Consider the following 19367-nt stretch of genomic DNA (forward strand, 5'->3'; position numbering starts at 1 on the left):
ATTTTCTATACAATTTTAATTTATTTTATCTATTTTACTAAACACACAATATAAGTTCTGTTATTATTTTCAGTACATTCCAGTTTTGTTTTACTGAACTCAACAAAGATGTTTTTGCTCTTGTTTCATTCATTTCCATTAACCGACATTGAATCAGTAACATTATCAATGATCCCTTAACACGAATGGCCATAATGCCTGGAAATCCAAACCACTTCTAGGGAACTGTTTGCTTTTCTTTCCTCTGTGTTCTTATTTTCTCACTCCATCCTTCTGCTTTTATATCTTTGAACACCCCATTGCTTTCTCTGCTGCGACGTTGCCATGACATCTGTGTAAATGTTATTCTGGTGTGTTCGTGTCTCGTACATGGGTTTTGTTGTCTGTGCGGCAGGATGAAGCAGTTGAGAGATGCTCTGTCCCAGAAGTGCCCAAGGAACACTGTGGCCAGAGAATCATGGTCAAGTGTTTGTCTCTGAAGTAAGTAACTTTTAATAGTGTACATTTGCGTCTTCATGCTCTGATTCTTTATCAGACATTTTGGATGTGCTTTACATTTGACATCTTACGGAAAACTTTCATGTTTTTTAGATTTGAAATCGAAATTGAACCTATATTCGGGACACTTGCACTGTATGACGTCAAGGAAAAGAAAAAGGTATTTTCTTCCCCAGTACATTATGTTTTTATTTGGTAGAGTAAGTGTTCTTCTGTGACTTTTACTCTGCAAATCACTTACGTAATTCTGAGCTCATGCCTGACTAATTGAATTTCCCTCGTCTCAAAAAGGCCTAAGTGCTATCAGGGTTTAGATCACGGAGTTAAAACTGAATTAAAAACCATTGATGCACATTTCCATTATCATCTTTCCTACCCCTCCCTTGCTTTCCCATTTATCTCACTCCTCCCCCTGACAGATCTCTGAGAATTTCTACTTCGACCTGAACTCGGATCCAATGAAAGGGCTGCTGAAACCCCACACACCACATGTAGCCATCTCCACCCTGGCTCGCTCTGCCATTTTGTCCATCACGTACCCATCTCCTGATATCTTCTTGGTCATTAAGGTACTAAAACTCCTGCAACATACAAAAGAGGAAGATGATTTGCGGAAGTCTTGCCCTTATTCAGCATTTTAAAGAAGTGATATTTTGCTTTTGTAAATGGAATTATGCATTTTAAAACATTTTTCCTGTGGTCTACATAAACTGTAAATGCTATGCTTGGGTCTGAATTCTTCATTAATTAAACTCCACAGGCCCATCTTCAACTCTGTTTCTGACTAATGACACAGACAGGTCGTTTTGAGCGCTGGCCCTTTAAATGCAAATGAGCCACTTCACACCCCACCCCCTCCAGGTTGAACTATTAGGGTCCAAATACACAAATAAAGGTATCAAAGACTAATAAAAGTGGGTTTAGCAAAATATGACCCCTTTAAAACCTGCTTGGAATGTTTTGAAGACACTGTAGTAATCTGTTTCAAACATTTCTGAGTTTTTAAAAAAAATGTCTTAAATATAGTTTTGTTCATGTTTTTCAGCTTGAAAAAGTGCTTCAACAAGGTGACATTGGGGAATGCTGTGAACCCTACATGGTCATGAAAGAATCAGATTCCTCCAAGGTAATGGGTCCAAAAATGTTTTGCAATGTTCAGTCCCCGTCCCCCCCCTTTTTTTTTTTTACTGTCTAGTCACAAGCATTACTCAACTCTGTCTGGATAGTTGCAATATTTGCCATCTTTTTTTGTCATGTCTGCTCTATTGGGCATCGTAGATATATCAGACTTTCCATTATAGTTTAATATTACATATCATGATTGTTAATTCTTCTACTGCAGCATAAGGAGAAGTTGGAGAAACTGCGGCTTCAAGCAGAGCAGGCATGTAGTCGTCTTGGACGTTTTCGCATGCCTTTCGCTTGGACGGCCATTCACCTTCTGAACATTGTGAGCAGTGTGGGAGGTCTGGATCGGTTGGACCCAGACTCTGACTCCGGTACTGCTGACCTCAGTTTGTGCAGTTCGACACATGAATGTGCACACAGCGTTTACAGTACACATTAAATGCTGTGTGTGCAAACAAGTCAGACAGCAAGACCTATACATGAAGTCTGGTCTCATATATGCAACCCACATACCTAATCTGTATGTATATAATATAATATGACTTATGTTTCTGCCAGAGCGAAAAGGCCATGGGACATGGAATGAGAGAAAGAAGAAAGGCTTTGAGCGGATGAGCATTGGGGAAGACATGTGTAACTTTGCCACTTTCCGTCCAGCAACATTGACTGTCACAAACTTTTTCAAACAGGTTCAGTTCTGTTTTGTGTCTCTGGAGTGTTTTGTTGTCCTGTAGTCATTATAATTATCTTGACTTTGACGTGTGGTAAATTAGAGCCAAATTACTCATTATTTTACTGATGAAGCAGAATCTTGTCACTACAACATTAAAAATGATGACTCATTCTTGTAATTCAGAATAGATTTGAATATTTACACTACAGGTAGAAATAAAGTTAGGAAAAACAGCTGGACATGTGCCACCGTAAAATATATATGATAATATATTTGACTGATCACAACAGAGATTATAGTAAAATAAAGAATTCTCTGAGCATGTTTTTAGGTATTTTTTTAATATTTCACATTTCAAATGATCATTATAGTTTGTAGATTGTGTACAAACGCCTTTACACTGAATGTTTTTTCAGTAGTGAAACCATCTACAATATGGTAATTGTGACCCGGGTACCAACTGTGCTGCTGCTGTGTTTATGTTAAAGGAAGGGGACAGACTGAGTGATGAGGACCTCTACAAGTTTCTGGCTGACATGCGCAGACCATCGTCTGTTCTGAGGAGGCTTAGACCTGTCACAGGTAACAGGATAAGCTTTTATATTGTCTGAGCTGAGGGTTTATGACTGATTTGTTATTCTCAATTTTTTTGTAAATACTTATTCCTTTCTCAGCCCAGCTAAAGATTGACATCTCACCAGCCCCTGACTCACCTCATTACTGTCTATCACCTGAGCTGCTGCATGTAAAGCCTTACCCTGACCTGCGTGTTCGCCCTACCAAAGAGGTGCTAGAGTTCCCTGCTCGTGATGTGTACACACCCCACACCACCTACAGGTGAGTACTCACAAGTCACACTCACAAAGTTTAAAGTGACCTACAAACATTGATCCCTGTACTGCATACATGGCTCGCTGTTTGTTTGGATATTGATTTTTTTTTTTTTCTTTTACCTGTCACAATTTAGCATTGTCATAAAAAAAAGACTCAACTTCAAATAAATTTATTCTTTGATTGTTCAAGAAAATACATACAAAATAGGGTTTTATTTTAAAGGAATTCACAAAGGTTTGTTTGATATACATATTTACAAGCAGCATAATATACTAATTTTGTTTACAGTAGTTTGATGATGACTGAAAATCTTAAATAAATTGATAACATGAGTACTATTACTATATTAGTAGTATATCACAAGGAGAAAACAATGTTTACAAAGTATTTGAAAAAAGACAGAATAATGTTGAGCTGCAGTAATGACAACCAATGAAAACGGTACAAACCAAATATTCCATTTTGGCTGCACAGCATGTGGAAATTCGACATACATCTCATACTGGGATGGCAGGGAGTGGAGTGAGTCGAAGATCTTGATGAACTTGTCTTATTTTTGCAGACTGCAAGTCTTGAACTTACTGTGATAGAGCTTCACTCTGAACGGAACAGTTCATAAAGTTAATTTGAAACAAAAACATTGCATTTGACAATACACCATCCACATATTTTGAAAAAGTGGCTTACCATCTTCTGCAGTTTTAAGAGCTGCTTGTTCTGAGTCTCAATGTTCTCTTTTTGGAACTGAGTTAAATGCTGTAAACCCTTCAGGATGCTGGAGTGCTCCTGTGCTCTCTCCTAAAAGTAAAGATAAATCAACTTCACTGTCAGTTGATAAGTCAGTGCTTAGCATCCAAATATATGAAACTGCCTTCACTTTAAGGCTGCCTCTTTTTTCTCTTTGTAACTTCAGGGAATATTTCTACTTCCTGTTACCTGCAACTCTTTGATGCTGGTAGGGAAGAAGTTGTTGAGATACATCTCCAACCTCCTCACTTTTGTCCCCAGCTCCACCTCTTCCTGTTCCATGCTGGCCAGCCAGTCTTTAGTCATCTTGGTATGAGCCTGTTGCTTGGCCATCTGGTCCTGTCAAAAGAGCATCTGCCTACATGAGCCTCTTCCCCCACCATTGATCCCAGTGCAGCTGGCAGCTGCCTGCCACAAAATCAAAGATACACCTCTATGACTGTCTCATTCTTTTATCTCAAATGTTTCAGGATAAAAATGCTTTATCCACATGCATCAGAAAAAAAAAAAAAAAGCGTGATAGTATTGTCATATACCAAATCATTTTTAATTTGACAAAAAAAGAATATACTGCAAGGGTTTGTGTTTAAGTAGTAATCTCCATAGGGTTGAAAGATACTTTAGGCTATATTACATTTTTGTAGAGCTTTGATATGCCCACTATTTTTCCCTTTCAGAGGACATAAACACAGCATTGTGATCTCTCAGAATGCTGCCCATATCTTTCCCCTGTTCCTGTATGTTTTGTCTTTCTTTATATCTGCTGTTGGCTCTCTCTTGTAACAAGAGAAGCATTCAACAGAACCCAGAACCCAGTCTGCTGTTTGTGTTTTCTTACCTGTAGCAAGTGTATCACCTCTTTGATCTGTTTCTCCACCTCTGCAGCCTGCTCAGTCTGCTTCCCCAGCTGCTGGAGAATGCCTTCATGGCTCCTCAGAGTCTGGGTGATTTTAGCTAACTTTGCTTCAGTGGTTTCGTAAGCGTAACTCAGAGATTCACTGAACTGTATCACACCAAACATAAGCACATTGACTTCTTCTTGTGGTGCAGCCTTGTCTTCTGTTTTCCCGTTGGTCCTGACTGGACTTGCATAGACTGTCCTGATACCCCCAGCAACACAAAGCAGACACAGGCCCCAGATCATGCTGATAGTGTCAGTTTTTGAAAAATGCAGTTTTTGTTTGGTCTTCTTTTTGCTTCAGTTGTCCAAAACTTGGTGATCTCCTGCAATCTGTCTAGTTTAGAAGAGTCTGTCAAAGAAAAAATTCACAAATGATGCAGGACGTCTGTAAAAACGCGTTTTGGTCTCTCACAACTCAGTAGAAAATGATGAATCTGGAGTGTCAGTGGTGCATCTTATATCGGATGTGTGCACGCATGGCTGTAGTAAAACATTAGCCCAGCTGTGATCACAGGTCTTCGTCTCAGTGACCTTACCTTGAAGTTTAACCCCTGCAATTCTAATTCTGTCATTTAGGTCACAAACATGCATCCAGCATGTGTAACAATTTTGTGTCACTCCTCTGTTTGCTACACTCATCACATGATTAGTAGTAGTATTATATTGTACAAATTGTGTGACACATGTGACTTAGTGTTTTAAACCTATGTGATCACATGCTGGTCAGCTGTTTTTTGATTAGTGCATGAAATCAGCTGTTTGAAAATATAAACTACAGTTACCTCTGGTGTTTGACTTGGATAAGGCGACTTCACTGCTGGGTCACAGTCCCTCCTTATCCACACACAAAAGCACATGATCAGTTTACAATAATTACAATTTTCTGTTTGCATATGGTTTTAAATTTGTTTTCCTTCCTTGCAGATGATATTGTGATATTATTGGCAAGTTTTCACAACCTAACAAGCCAAATCCAGTGTTCCACATGAGGTTTTTTAACAAATACACTGCCCGGCCAAAAAAAAAGTCGCACATGCAATATTTGACTACACCACCTTTGGTTTTGATTAGAGGAGACATTCACTGTGACGTTGTTTTTGCCACTTAATGCTTATGTACTGTCACAATAAGGTTCATAATATTTTTTCCATTCATAGTTGCATTAATTATTGATTATTGATGATGAAGAATCAGACTGCTGCATCGAGTCTTCATCACATCCTAAATTAGACTCTGGATTTTATGGAGGTTAATCCATGTGTGAAAATGATGTCTCATTCTCCCTGAACCATTCTGTCACAAGCCTGAATCCTGATCAATCCTGGCATTGTCCAATCTTTTTGACATTAGAGACATGAGAGGCTTTTTTTTTTGGCCGTGTGTATTATAGGTTCAGTTGGTTCTTGAGTATGTCTTAACAATCAAACAGTGTTATGTAATACTGATAAACAGTCGCTTCATAAACCAGTGTCTGACAGTTCAAATAACATGTTAAAACCTTTTTAATGTCTTAGAAGTTTTTTTTCTGACCCTGTCCTCTTTTTTTCTCTTCCGCACTGTGCCTTGCATCATTTGTCTCCCAGGAATCTGCTTTATGTTTACCCGCAAAGTCTGAACTTCAGCAGTCGCCAGGGGTCTGTCAGAAACATTGCTGTGAAGGTTCAGTTCATGGCAGGGGAGGACCTCAGTCAAGCTTTGCCAGTGAGTCACAGTTGATTATCAGGTCACGTAAATGCAGTGTTTAGTTCCAGTCACATAGAGGAGCTTGAGGCAGTGAAACACTATATGATGTCTCTTTGAAGAGTGAAGTTCTTCAAAGCAGCTTACTTCATGTGTCAGAGTCGGATAAAGGTTAGTTTCGTTACACTCTGAGCTACAGGAAATATTTTATGTAGTAACACTTATTTATTTCATTTGTTGAATATGGAATACCTTTAAGTTGGTACTTTTAAGTAGTACCCAAACTCTAACCCAATTAAACGCTCAGCTCTCTAGACCCAAAATGTGGGTTTTTACTGAGAACAGAGGTTGTGGTTAAAGTAAAGGGAATTACAGTTGCACAGTCCAATATACTATGTACAGTAATGCAGTGTTTTCTCTGTATTTTTAATACAGATGTGGTGTTTTATCTCATAGCAATTGCTTTTTACATCTCACTTATGTTCGAAGTTGAGATTACACTATATTTATATATGTTAATATATTCCCAAAGCATCGTAGTTACACTTAGTTTAGTTGTAGATACACTAAAACTAAAGTACAGTGTTCATAACATATGTCTGCAATTTTAATTTTCTTGATGCAGTAGTACAGCACGGCTGAATGGATGCAGAGGAAATCCTGCTTAGCGCAGTTTTTATTTTGCCAAAACTTATACATAAGAGTCATCTCCAAAGGTTTTGGCCGTGACACAAATTAACTCTTTGCATAAATGAGATTTGTTTGTGAGTAAATGTTTTGGAAAGATATAAAATGCTTATAATTGTTCTTCAATGTGTACTATAGATATATGAATAAAATCTCAAAAGAGCAACATTTTTGTTAATGTCAAAGCTTTTGGCCTTGACTTTGTGTTGCAGTTGAAAATGAGTGGATGAGAGTTAAAAAAACAAAAAAACGGTTCTGGTGAATATCATTTAGAAAATCCTCCGCTATATGAAGATTTAAGAAATATGGCTATATATAATCCTGGACAAAATGCTGTATAAAAAAATTTACATTTCAGAATTACTGCTGTTTTGTATTGACTAGATTATAGTGATCACAGAGATTTAGTTGTGAAAAAACTAATCTCCACTTTTCACTTCACCAGGTCATTTTTGGCAAGTCTAGTTGTGCTGAGTTCATGAAAGAGGCGTACACTCCTGTCATCTACCATAACAAGTAAGTCAGAGCCACCTGTTGACTCCTTGCTGGACTCTATCCAGCCTTTCCTTAGTCAGAGTGTTTTTCTCAACCATTCATGTTTAACTCTTGCCTCAAGGTCTCCCGAATTCTATGAGGAGATGAAGATGAAGATCCCTGCCAACCTGACAGACAACCACCATCTTCTGTTCACCTTCTACCACATCAGCTGCCAGCCCAAACAGAACACTCCTCTGGAGACCCCTGTGGGCTACACAGTGAGTAGCCTCCTTCAGCTGGCCCAGATCTAAAAAGTCCACCCACACACCTGTCTGTCTGAGAGCCGCTTCTGTTGTCTTGCCATCGGTAAGAGATCGCGTGTCTCTCTTTCTGCCTGCAGTGGATCCCTCTGATGCAGCACGGCCGACTACGCACCGGCTCCTTCAGTCTGCCTGTCTCAGTTGAAAAGCCTCCACCTAGCTATTCTGTACTCACCCCTGATGTAAGTGTATTCACAGACAAGTGTGAATATCAGTTTTCCAGCCTTCTTTTCACCTACCTCTTTGTGGTACAGCTGAGCTTTAAATGAAGTGAATGTCATTCTTTGGCAGGTTCAGCTCCCAGGCATGAAGTGGGTGGATAATCACAAAGGAGTGTTCAACGTCGAGGTGACAGCGGCCTCCTCAGTTCACACTCAGGTACACACACAGGTTTTTCATACAATTCCTTGTGTCTGTCTTTGTGTTTTTGCCTTCCTTCTCATTCTAAGCACCAACATCATCATTAGCTATGATTTTATTTAATGATCAGGGGAATTTGAATCTTACTTATAGCAAGAAAGAGGAGAAAAAAATCTTACCACCATTGGCACTATTGGCACCATTCTGTTGGTTTTGCCTTTCCATCAACTGTGTCTAATGCATTACTTAAAAAAAAGTATGTTGATGGAAACAGATTTTGAGTTTTCATCTGAATGCAAATGAACATAATTTTCTTTTTGAAATTGGCACTTTAACTAGTATATCCTCCTATTTATTACTGATGGTCTACATATGAGACGATATGACACATTTTTATATTGTAAAAGGGAAGTTAACTCTGTTTGTGTGTGTGCATGAGTGTGTCTCAGGCATCACACAAAATACAGAAAGAGCTAATTGCTGCAGTTTGGCATACTTATGTATTTTTGGTCAAGGAAGGGACTAGCAAAAACACCAAGTTGATAGGACCAATATTTTGGGAGATATTAGTAATTTTGAAATACAGTAGCCGTACAACCACGTTGCGGTGCCCAGAATCACGTGAACGCTTTGGTGGTGACTGCTGGACTAATGCGGTACAGCATGCATAAATACACAAAAAATATCTGTGGGGGTGAACGCGCTAGTGCACATATATCCACATATGAGTGTGTTCATGTAAATCTGTCATGTTTAATATTCTAACCCAAATTTACAAAATAACGTCATGAATTGTCATACTGTCGACATTTTCAGTTTGCTTAAATGCACTTTTCTGTAATGTCTCAGCATCAAAAAAGATATAACATCAAATGTTACTTATAAGTTATATCAACAGCACATCATCACCCACACTCACTGAAATCTCTCTGAAAAGTTTATGCTTTATGTTGTCGGCATCTAATGTCTTTTATATTTGTTTTTCTGGTACAATGGTTTAATTTTCTTTACATTAGTTACATAATTTTTGTTTTTGTTACATCATCTGTGACTGAGGCCTCTCCTCTTTATTTTACATGGCTAAATGTTTCTTTTATTATTACCTTCTTTGACAGCATTCTGACCCCATGTATGGGAACCATAGTCCTTAAAAACATTTAAAACATAAATGCTAACATTGTAAAACTTCTAAGTGATTATGACGGTTGTACCTTTAGGACCCGCACCTGGATAAGTTCTTCACTCTAGTGTATGTCCTGGAGGAGTACTCCTTCCCCTTCCGCCTGAAGGATGTCATCATTACGGAGGCAAATATGGAGGGGGAGCTCAAGGCCAGCATGGCTGCGCTGAGGGGAGCCCTGCTCGATATCTGTGTCCGGTTCTTGCACCAGCTGCTCAACAAACTCATTCAGCTCATTGTCTATCCCCCGGTGATTGCAGGCCAAATAGGTATGTGAGTGCGAAGATGAGCTATTTTGCATCAATTATCATCAATTTGGAGATTTGAAGAGCACTTTTGTGAACAAGGGTGAAGGTCTTTGATCATTTGAGTACATAATGTGATGATGGATTCAGACTTTTTTGAGTAAAGTTGATGCTCATGTTAGACCTTTTATTAAATACACAGAAAAAAATGTGTTGGTGATTTGGTAGCACCAAGCATTACACTACTACAAATAACAAAAAAATTTACTTTATTGTGCAGCCATATTATTTAGTTTTGCTCTCACCTTTTATACATCAACAGTGAACCTCGGCCGAGCTGCTTTTGAAGCGATGGCTTTGCTGGTTAACCAGATACACAAAAACCTGGAGGGGAACCAGGACCAGCACGGCCGCAACAACCTGCTGGCATCCTACATTCACTACTGCTTCCGCCTGCCCACAGCCGAACCCACAATGCCCCCCGGAGGTGAGTCACCAGTCTTAAGTATAAAACCAGTGTCTGAGGATTGAGTGGCCTACATCACACTTCAGCAGTTATTTAATCAATGCTTTTTTTAACTGTTTCACACATAACATCACTGTTACCATTATCTCCATCAACAGCAGGCAACCAGTCCTATGAAATGCCAATGCAGTACGCCACTTTATCAAGAGCAACTGCTCGCCCAAGCAGCCTGCACCTGTCTCGTTCCAAGAGTATCAGTAACTCTAACCCTGACTTAGCTAGCACTCCAGTGTCTCCTGATGAAGAAGTGCAAAGGATAATAGGGAGTAAGGTGAGTGTACCTCTAAATTATATTGTGACCTCTTTGAATAATGTGTTTTATTATGAGTGTTATGAACAATATTACATTAATAATGGATGTTCATGTGTCCTACTTACTATGTGCTTGTCTCACTAGATATAAAAATGGGTTCTTTTTTTTTTTAAATTTTCCCTTTGAATTATTCCCCATATTTGTTTATCCAGTGTCATTTATTTTGTAATCCAAATACTACGCCGTTGTATGAGATTGATTGACAACTGTAATGCTCAATGATGCTGCTTATGTCAGATATGCAAAAGCCCTCCTGTGTTGTCCCCTCACCTGCTTTTGTTTCTAGTTCTAGCTTCACTATTCTACACATCCCTTTTTTTCTCCAAATTTACTCCTTTAAATCTCCTTTATAGTAATTACCCTCCCAATGCCTCTTGCCGCACAATGTGTGTTTGTGTGTGTGTGTTTGTGTGCGTCTCTGGTGGCTTGTGGCAGGGTATTGACCGCTCCCACTCCTGGGTAAACTCTGCTTATGCCCCTGGGGGCTCCAGATCTGTGCTACGCCGGAACCCCAACTCCAGCTGTGATCTCAAGCAGGTGCCAAATCCCTCTTCCTTCATCACCTCCATCCTGAACTGTCTCTAATCACCTCGAGTCAGTGTTTCTGCGTCTGCCTCTGTCTGTCTGCCAGCCTCTCATTCCGCCCTACCTGTCACACCTTTTTTTTTAATCTGTGGCTACACCTTGTCCATATGTGTCATCACTTCTTCACGGGCCATATCTCTTATGTTTCCTGGACATAATCTCTGCCTGGGGCTACTTTCATCAGGGTTCACAGAGCATTCTCTGGCCACTCATTTATTTCCATTCATCCATTTTCACACCACTTTGTCCTCATCTCCATGTTCACCTCACCATCACTCCATGTCAGGCAAACGACCGCAGCTGCAATCGCATGTCTGCCTTTCTGGACAGCGTGGCCTTGTTTTCAGTTCCTACAAGGCAGATTGCCAAGAAGGTAAAACTGACATTTACTATGAGAAAGAGTATCACTAACATTCATCAATCATTACATTTTAACAGTTGTGTCATCTGGAAGTTGGTGTGAACATTTGTTTCTTTTCTGTTTATTAAAGAGTCTGTTTGACTTTGTGTGAAGGTTTCAGGTCTTTGTGACACAGGTACTGAGTAATATGTTAGATTTGTGTTTTTTGCAATTACATGACACTTTAACTCAGTTATTTATTTAAACCCATTTTTAATTTACATTTTTAGTAGAATTAGTGACTGAATAACTATCAACCAGTTGCACTTTTGTCTTAAAACACCAGAGTTACAGTTCACATCCCATGCCAAACACAACACTTTAATCTTAATAGGTCATCTAGTGTTTGAAATTGTTTCCCCGTGTGTGCTTAAACCTTTTCCCTGTTGGTCCACATCTAGCTTCTGCATGAAGAGTTGGCATTACAGTGGGTGGTCAGCACCAGCACAGTGAGGGAAGCAGCGCTGCAGCAAGCCTGGTTTTTCTTCCAGCTTATGGTCAGTATAAGTTTGGAAATTTGCAGTGTATTACATCACATTCAATAAATCCAAAGAGCATAATGTTCCTTACTGCATTCAACTATAAAAACGCCAGTGAAATTTTTCCTGTCATTTAGACCAAGAGCATGGCCCATCACTTGTTCCTGACCTCAAAGTTGGATGCTCCCAGGCGTCAGCGTTTCCCAGATCGCTTTGTGGATGACATTGCTGCACTTGTGTGTGCCATCAGTGCAGACATTGCGAGTCGATACCACAAGGTACTGAGTGCATTAACTTAAACCACAAGCTTTTAACACTTTCAGTGCCATGGGCCGATTAAATCGGCTTTACGAAAACGACCTGTAAAGTGCCACGGGCCGATCAGATCGGCTTTGGAGAACACGCCATATTTGTGTACAAACAAACCATCCACCTCCATTTCTTTCTCACATTTCGATGACGTTCTTTCTGTGTCCCCCTTTTGAGACCAAGCAGACGGGAATTTGAGGTCACGCGACCGAATAATATTTTTATATCTTTTTAATGTTTCTTATTCTCCGGTGTTTCATCAGAGGGAGCCCTCCATGCCGAGGGGCGGCTGTGGACTCCTGGGGCTGTGGCGCCTTCTCTCACTGGGGTCCGCTCCTTTCTGGTGGGTGGGGGTCCCAGTTGGCCCTCTCCCACTAGTTGGGATGCGGGGCTGTGTTGCTGGTGCCTGGTCGCCAGGGTCGGCGACTGCCTCCTGGTGCGGATGGCTCCCTGAGACAGCGCCTCCTAAATTGATGTTTTACTTTTACTTGTACATTTTTGTTCTGGTCTACCCGTGCTCAGTCAGTCTTCTTAAGTATGTGTGAGCTTGTGGGTTTGCATGTATATGTGTGTGTGTGTGTGTTTGTGTGTGTGTGTGCGCGGGTGAGTGGGTGGGTGTGGGTGGGGGGCGGTACTGATTTTTAAACTGATATGTAAAGCACTTTGTGCTACAGTTTTTAATGTATGAAAAGTGCTATAGAAATAAAGATTATTATTATTGTTATTATAATAATAATAATTATTATTATTATGAATTATGCAAATTACGATCAATAATGAATCGGCTGCGTCCGGTGCGTTTTGAATCTAATTAGCAATCGGTCGGATGTTACCGAGCGGTTTCCTGCAGGATTCTTCAAATATTATAAAAACGACGCGAAATACTGAAAAACGGCCAAATTCTGTGGCACTTTTAAGGCTTATTAACCCCTTAACTGTCTGGCACTTAAAGAGTTAAGAAGGAAATAACCTAAGGTGTGTTCATCCTCAAAGTGATGACAAATTAGAATAGTTCAGAAAAAAACTGTGATGTTTATGTTTTCAGTTTTTTTGTCGTATCTTGTCTTGCATCTACGACACAATAACATCCACCTTCTTTCTCTCTATGAATTTCTTCCTCTATCGCTCTCAGGATGTGGAACTTGTGGAGAGGTTAAACAGCAGTCTCGCCTTCTTCCTGAATGACCTGCTGTCTCTCATGGACCGCGGCTTTGTCTTCAACCTCATCCGCACGTACTACAAACAGGTGCCTGTTTTTCCCATCCTCTTCCTTCCTATGATTTCAGACGGTTTAACCCATAAAGACCCAGTACTAATTTTGTGTCCGTTCCCAAAATAATTTTTCTTTCTATTTAACCTTTCTTAAGTGATTTATCACCATTTATTGCAATATTACTCTATTTTGCGTTTTTTCAGTGTAATTCATGTATTTTCGTATATTTAATTCACTGATCATGTAGATTTTCATAACAGCTCAGATTAAAGTTGAGGGTTATTTTATCAGAGACAAAGAAAAGTGATGAAGAAGTGACTTTTTCAGCAACAGTATCAATAACTGAATGTATAAACAAGTGTGTCCATCCACTGTCATTTATCAAACTCCATGGGTTTTATTGGTGAATCAATGTTATAGAAGATGACAGCATTTCCATGGTAACTACGGAGCCTCTGAACATCCAGATGGGTCATATCTGATGACCATGAAAAGATGACAAACTGCATTTACACCAATTATTTACATGTATTAATAGGGTTAGTGGATCAGCAGATATTAAACAGTTTAGTTCAGTAGATGCTTTTGGTCGACAGTAGATGTTTGGGTCTTTATGGGTTAAATAATATGGTTCCCTCTCATATCACATGTCTGTCTCTCCCTGTCTTTGACACATTTGTTTCTATTAACAGATTGCCAACAAGCTTCACACCACACAGAACCCCAGCTCTCTGAATGCCCTGAGGATGGATTTCACCCGTATTGTCTGCAGTCATGAACACTACGTCATCCTTAACCTGCCCTGCTCCACTCTCAGCCCTCCAGCGTCCCCCTCCCCCTCCACATCCTCCACCACTTCACAGGTACATGCAATTTAATCATGGTTATTAATCCCCTTTCAGGTATGATGACACTGAAAAATTTGATTTTCTATTTCTGGCTGACAAGTGGAGGATGTCATTGAAAAGCAGTTATGTTGTTTTGCATGTTTCTTCTGATATTTTTAATGATTCTAGAAACTAACATGAAATAGTTGTATAGTCTGTTTTTGTCATCGTCTGATTTCTCATCATCATCCTCTCTTTTTATTTGCTTTTGTATCAACAGAGTTCAGCATTTTCCAGCGTGGCACAAGATCAGGGTGTGGCCACCATGTTTGAGCTGTCCGTCCCTTTTCGCCACCAGCACTTCCTGTCCGGCCTGCTGCTTACTGAGCTCTCTCTCATCCTTGATCCTGATGGAGAAGGGTGGGCTTTTCTTATTTGCATCAAAAATCAAGTTGAATTTATGTTTCTCTCTCACATGGATCATCTGAGTTTGAATTTTATAAATGAAGCACAGTGTGACATCAAGTAAACTCAGAAACATACCAAATGGACTGAATCCTCTTTTTCTGTTTTGCCCACAGGGTTTTCTTCCTTCATAAAAAAGCCATTAGTGCTGTCCATTCCCTACTGTGTAGCCATGATGCAGACCCTCGCTATAGTGACCCTCAAGTCAGAGCACATGTTGCTCAGCTCTATTTGCCCCTCATACCCATTGTCATGGAAACACTGCATCAGCTCCACGACTTTGCTGGTAAATACAGTATACATGCATTCCGCTGTTATTGGTATAGCTCTAAGATTTGTGTATTTCATTTCAGTGTTACTACACCTGAGAGTGCTCTCCTTATTTCTTTGTAGACTCTCGGGTTCGCCATGCTTCAGCCTACACTGACGACGCTGACCCAGACGGCAGTAGCACTATCAGTCAGTCTGTTGCCATGGCAATTGCTGGTTCCCCTTTGCCACATGCTAAAGCCAACCCATTTGCTCTGCCTACAGTGGTGAGTGATAGCGGCTGGGGTCAGGCTGTTCCCCCGGGCCCTACACACTGACAGGTTACAGATCTGCCTCTGTGGGGGAGGCTGCTTTCTCAGCTAGACCAGCAAGCTCTTTGGCCTTCCTGTAACAACATACAGACACTCATTCAAAAAGCATTTGCATTCTCTCTTTGTGGTTTGTTGTTTTATATGTCAAGCTACTCCTCTTAGCCTGTAGGGGGCTCTGTGTTCACTGCATTAATATGTAAACAGCCATTTTGTGTTATACACCAAATAGTTTTAAAGATTTACATAGTGATATTGAATGTGTTCCTCAGGCTGGACGACAGTCCAGTTCCCTGTCTGCCGAGTGCAGCAGGACTCTGCTGGTGTGTTTCCTGTGGGTGCTGAAGAATGCAGATGCAGCTCTGCTGGAGCGCTGGGTATCTGATTTGTCTGTCCTCCAAATCAACCGTCTCCTGGATCTGTTGCATTTATGTGTCTCCTGCTTTGAATACAAGGTACAGTACACAGACACTGAAACTGATATAAGAACATGGACCACTGAGATTCAAGGGTTGGATCTAATCCAGAACTCCAGTTAACATTATTGTCTGTGTCTGAGACATGGGTAGACTAGCCCAGAAAATGTCCTCAAGTAAAACTAGTGCTCTCTATATAATAAAGAGCACTAGTTTATAGATTTATAGTTGTTCCTGGCTTTCTATAACTTCTATGTAGATTTATAGTGAAACTGAGTGTATTTTTCTGTGCTGGACTGGTTGTAGGGGAAAAAGGCTCTAGAGAGGATCAACAGTCTGACGTTTAAAAAGTCTCAGGATATGAAAGCCCGGCTAGAGGAGGCCATACTAGGCACCATTGGAGCACGTCAGGAGATGGTCCGCCGCTGCAGAGGTAAGTAGCACAGGAGAGCACAGTAATGGGTGTGTGCACCAGTAGTTGTTTATGGAAATCTTAATGTGTTTACTCCTCCAGAGAGAAGTCCCTATGGCAGCCAGGAGAATGTGAGATGGAGAAAAAATGTCACACACTGGAGACAGAACACAGACAGAGTAGATAAGTATGTTCTTTATATTGGCTGCAGCTGTATTTATCTGATAGATGCACAGAACACACACATTACTGGTAAAATTTGTAGATTAAAATTCTTATCATGGACATGCGATGATATCATACATTTCCTCTTCATATAATACACTTCCTCGACATGTAAATTAAATGTGATATGATACTAATGAGGGTAAAATAATACTTCCTGACAGGACTAAAGCAGAGGTGGAGCAGGAGTCTGTGGTGGATGGAAACTTAGCTACTGAGGCATCTCTAATTGTACTGGATACACTTGAGATTATAGTGAAGGTAAAACTGTTCACAGACAGTATGTCCATTTAATTTAATTGGACTTAAGTCATCTTATTGTTTTTGTTCTTACTTGTTGTGTCTCTTTTCTCTATCAGACTGTGGTGGCGTCAGAGCTGAAGGAAAGTGTTCTGGGCGGGGTGCTCAGAGTGCTTCTGCACAGCATGGCAGGGAACCAGAGCGCCCTCTTCCTGCAGCACTGCTTTACTACACAGAGAGCCCTTGTGTTTAAGGTATGTTAAAGGTTTAATATCTCCTTTATATTTGTTTTTTTAGTAGACTTTAATATTCTAATATTAGTATAACATAAATACTGCTGTAATATGTAGCCATTTGAGTAGCTTTGACTTATTTTTTTGCTTTTTAGGGCACTGATTATTTAAGTTCTCACTTTTTAAAAATGATAAATCATAACATCTGTTATTGAAAACATGCACTTGTCAAATACCTTCTAAAGGAGACCAAATTAATGTATTTACTTATAAGCAATAAAAAACAATATCCAGTACTTATTTTAATATTTTGTGGGTTTGACAAAATACATGCAATTTTTCTTCTCTTCAAGAAATGAAAATGTGTGCTTGCCTTTGTGTAGCTTTGTTAGTACAATTATCAAAACAATATGAATACTCACTACTATCAAGAGTATGCTTTTGTTTACAGTTTTTCTAAATGCGTGTCATGCACATTTATTTTGTGATTCTAATAAAATCTCCTGTGATCCACCTGTGGGTTGTGGCCCAGTCTTTGGGGATTTGATATATTTAAGCAAACAAACAACAGTACTTTTTTGACTTTGTGTTAGGATTCTGTTACTCAATAGTGTGTGCTTTTGTGTACAGTTCCCAGAGATGCTGTTTGAGGAGGACACGGAGCTTTGTGCAGACCTGTGCCTGCGTCTCCTGCGTCACTGTAGCAGTAGTGTGGGTTCTGTCAGAAGTCACGCCTCTGCCTCTCTTTACCTGCTAATGAGGCAAAACTTTGAAATTGGGAATGTACGTATTAGTGTGTTTTTACTGCAGTTAAATATTACTTGATTTCCTCGTAGTTGTAAATCAATAAATCTACAGAACATTCACAGAATGTCAAAATTAAATATTATCCTAATGCTGTGGGTCACGCTGCCCTTTTTTTCTCTCTTACAACAGAACTTTGCACGAGTGAAGATGCAGGTCACCATGTCTCTGTCGTCACTGGTGGGAACATCACAGAATTTCAATGAGGAGCATCTTCGTCACTCACTCAAGACAATACTGACATACGCTGAGGAGGACCTGGAACTGCGAGACACGCCTTTCCCTGAACAAGTCTGTATCAGTCCTCACAGTCTGGAAATTCCACGTGTAACCAGTTGATGAGTAACCTAGATAGTGTGGTTGTGTGTGGTTGTTTTGAAACTGTAGGTGCAAGACCTGGTGTTCAACCTGCACATGATTCTTACCGACACTGTAAAGATGAAAGAGCATCAGCAAGATCCAGAGATGCTCATTGATCTGATGTACAGGTACGGAGATGTAAACAGAGACAGTTATCAGAGTTTCATTACTTTTTATTAAATTCATGATCTGCATGGTTATTTTAAATACTCTTCCTGATGCATTCCTCTCTAGCTGTTTTCAGACCAGCCAGCCCTGCTACTGTTTTGTCCCTCGACACTTACCATTCATGTAGTAGATTTAATGCATGATGGGATCGGTTGTAGGAGAAAAACCACATGTCTGCAAGTGAATGTGCGAGCAGCACTAACGATGACACAGAACTCTCAAAAGACGGTTTTTATTTAATGCAACACAGAACATTACAACTCGGTTTCTCGGCCATTTTCCACACTCACGTTTTCTTGGTTTGTTTATTTTTCTGCTCATGACCCGGATCGGCCTGGTGACGTCCACTCATGTCATCACGGTTCACTTAGAAAAACCCTGTGTTACTTGGTGCCCATCTGGAACCAAATTTTTGGTTCCCGAACAGTCTGATTTTCGGTGCGAACACGTCAGCCGGTTCGAGATTAGGTGAAGGAACTGGCACTGGCGCTGTTCTCTGTCGGCTTGAAAATGGCTTCTGTTTATCTGGGCGTGGGACTGGTAACAGAAACCAGAACAAGGTAATAGAAACCAGAACTAGGATCTAGTGGAACTGGAAATAGTGGCTGGATTAAAAAGTGTCAGGAGTGATGTGTGACAATAGCACCTGCAAAAATGAAGGAGAGGTGTAGAGGATGGTAGTGAGACCAGTGATGTACGGTTTAAAGATGGCTGTACTGACCAAAATACAGGAGACAGAGCTGGAAATGAGCCTATCTTTGGGAGTGACATGGATGGACAGGATCAGAAGGAGAGGTCAGGTTGGACGGTTTGGGGACTAAGTGAAATTGGCCAGGGATACTGAATATATTGGTGGAATCGTTAGGAGAATGGAGACCAAAAAAGGAGGATATGCAGTTGGTGTGAAAGAAGAAGATGCAGGAAGCAGGGTCAGATGGAAGCACAGGATTTACTGTGGTGAACCCTAAAGGAATCAGCTGAAAGTACTAGTAGTGGATTTTTTATTTAGTTCATTATTTGATATTTATTGATGTTCCAATTTTGTTTTTGTGTTCAGGAATCCATTAGTTTCAGTTAAGTTTTT

At 40.2% G+C, this 19367-nt stretch overlaps 2 protein-coding genes across 5 annotated transcripts in view; one reads left to right on the forward strand and one right to left on the reverse strand.

Moving 5' to 3' along the window:
* Positions 1-19367, forward strand: part of dock6 (dedicator of cytokinesis 6) — a 42807-nt gene that overhangs the window by 16120 nt on the left and 7320 nt on the right. For 2 of the 3 annotated variants that reach the window (XM_030140669.1, XM_030140672.1), the window contains exons 7-38: positions 395-480; positions 592-658; positions 918-1067; positions 1544-1624; positions 1841-1997; positions 2185-2315; positions 2788-2881; positions 2974-3136; positions 6365-6482; positions 7594-7664; positions 7765-7903; positions 8026-8127; positions 8237-8323; positions 9523-9754; positions 10053-10217; positions 10352-10527; positions 11441-11527; positions 11956-12051; positions 12171-12311; positions 13475-13588; positions 14248-14418; positions 14663-14802; positions 14964-15133; positions 15241-15383; positions 15698-15880; positions 16148-16274; positions 16356-16440; positions 16643-16739; positions 16838-16972; positions 17582-17734; positions 17888-18046; positions 18143-18243. In XM_030140669.1, coding sequence (XP_029996529.1) covers positions 395-480; positions 592-658; positions 918-1067; positions 1544-1624; positions 1841-1997; positions 2185-2315; positions 2788-2881; positions 2974-3136; positions 6365-6482; positions 7594-7664; positions 7765-7903; positions 8026-8127; positions 8237-8323; positions 9523-9754; positions 10053-10217; positions 10352-10527; positions 11441-11527; positions 11956-12051; positions 12171-12311; positions 13475-13588; positions 14248-14418; positions 14663-14802; positions 14964-15133; positions 15241-15383; positions 15698-15880; positions 16148-16274; positions 16356-16440; positions 16643-16739; positions 16838-16972; positions 17582-17734; positions 17888-18046; positions 18143-18243 — 4121 coding nt within the window. Of the gene's footprint in view, positions 1-394; positions 481-591; positions 659-917; positions 1068-1543; positions 1625-1840; positions 1998-2184; positions 2316-2787; positions 2882-2973; positions 3137-6364; positions 6483-7593; positions 7665-7764; positions 7904-8025; positions 8128-8236; positions 8324-9522; positions 9755-10052; positions 10218-10351; positions 10528-11004; positions 11107-11440; positions 11528-11955; positions 12052-12170; positions 12312-13474; positions 13589-14247; positions 14419-14662; positions 14803-14963; positions 15134-15240; positions 15384-15697; positions 15881-16147; positions 16275-16355; positions 16441-16642; positions 16740-16837; positions 16973-17581; positions 17735-17887; positions 18047-18142; positions 18244-19367 lie in introns of all 3 variants that reach the window. The other variant, XM_030140670.1, reaches the window with a different exon arrangement.
* angptl8 (angiopoietin like 8) lies at positions 3399-5216 on the reverse strand. Of its 2 annotated transcripts, XM_030140697.1 has the most exons (4): positions 4719-5216; positions 4070-4219; positions 3821-3931; positions 3399-3732 (listed from the first exon to the last, which is right to left on the reverse strand). In XM_030140697.1, exons 1-4 carry the CDS (start codon positions 5022-5024, stop codon positions 3712-3714), a joined length of 588 nt encoding a protein of 195 aa, XP_029996557.1. In that variant the 5' UTR covers positions 5025-5216; the 3' UTR covers positions 3399-3711. The 2 variants fall into 2 exon arrangements, with proteins under 2 accessions (XP_029996557.1, XP_029996556.1); XM_030140696.1 differs by having other exon boundaries at positions 3703-3931.

The sequence above is a fragment of the Sphaeramia orbicularis genome, chromosome 8 (assembly GCF_902148855.1).
Source record: "Sphaeramia orbicularis chromosome 8, fSphaOr1.1, whole genome shotgun sequence".
Lineage (NCBI taxonomy): Eukaryota > Metazoa > Chordata > Actinopteri > Kurtiformes > Apogonidae > Sphaeramia > Sphaeramia orbicularis.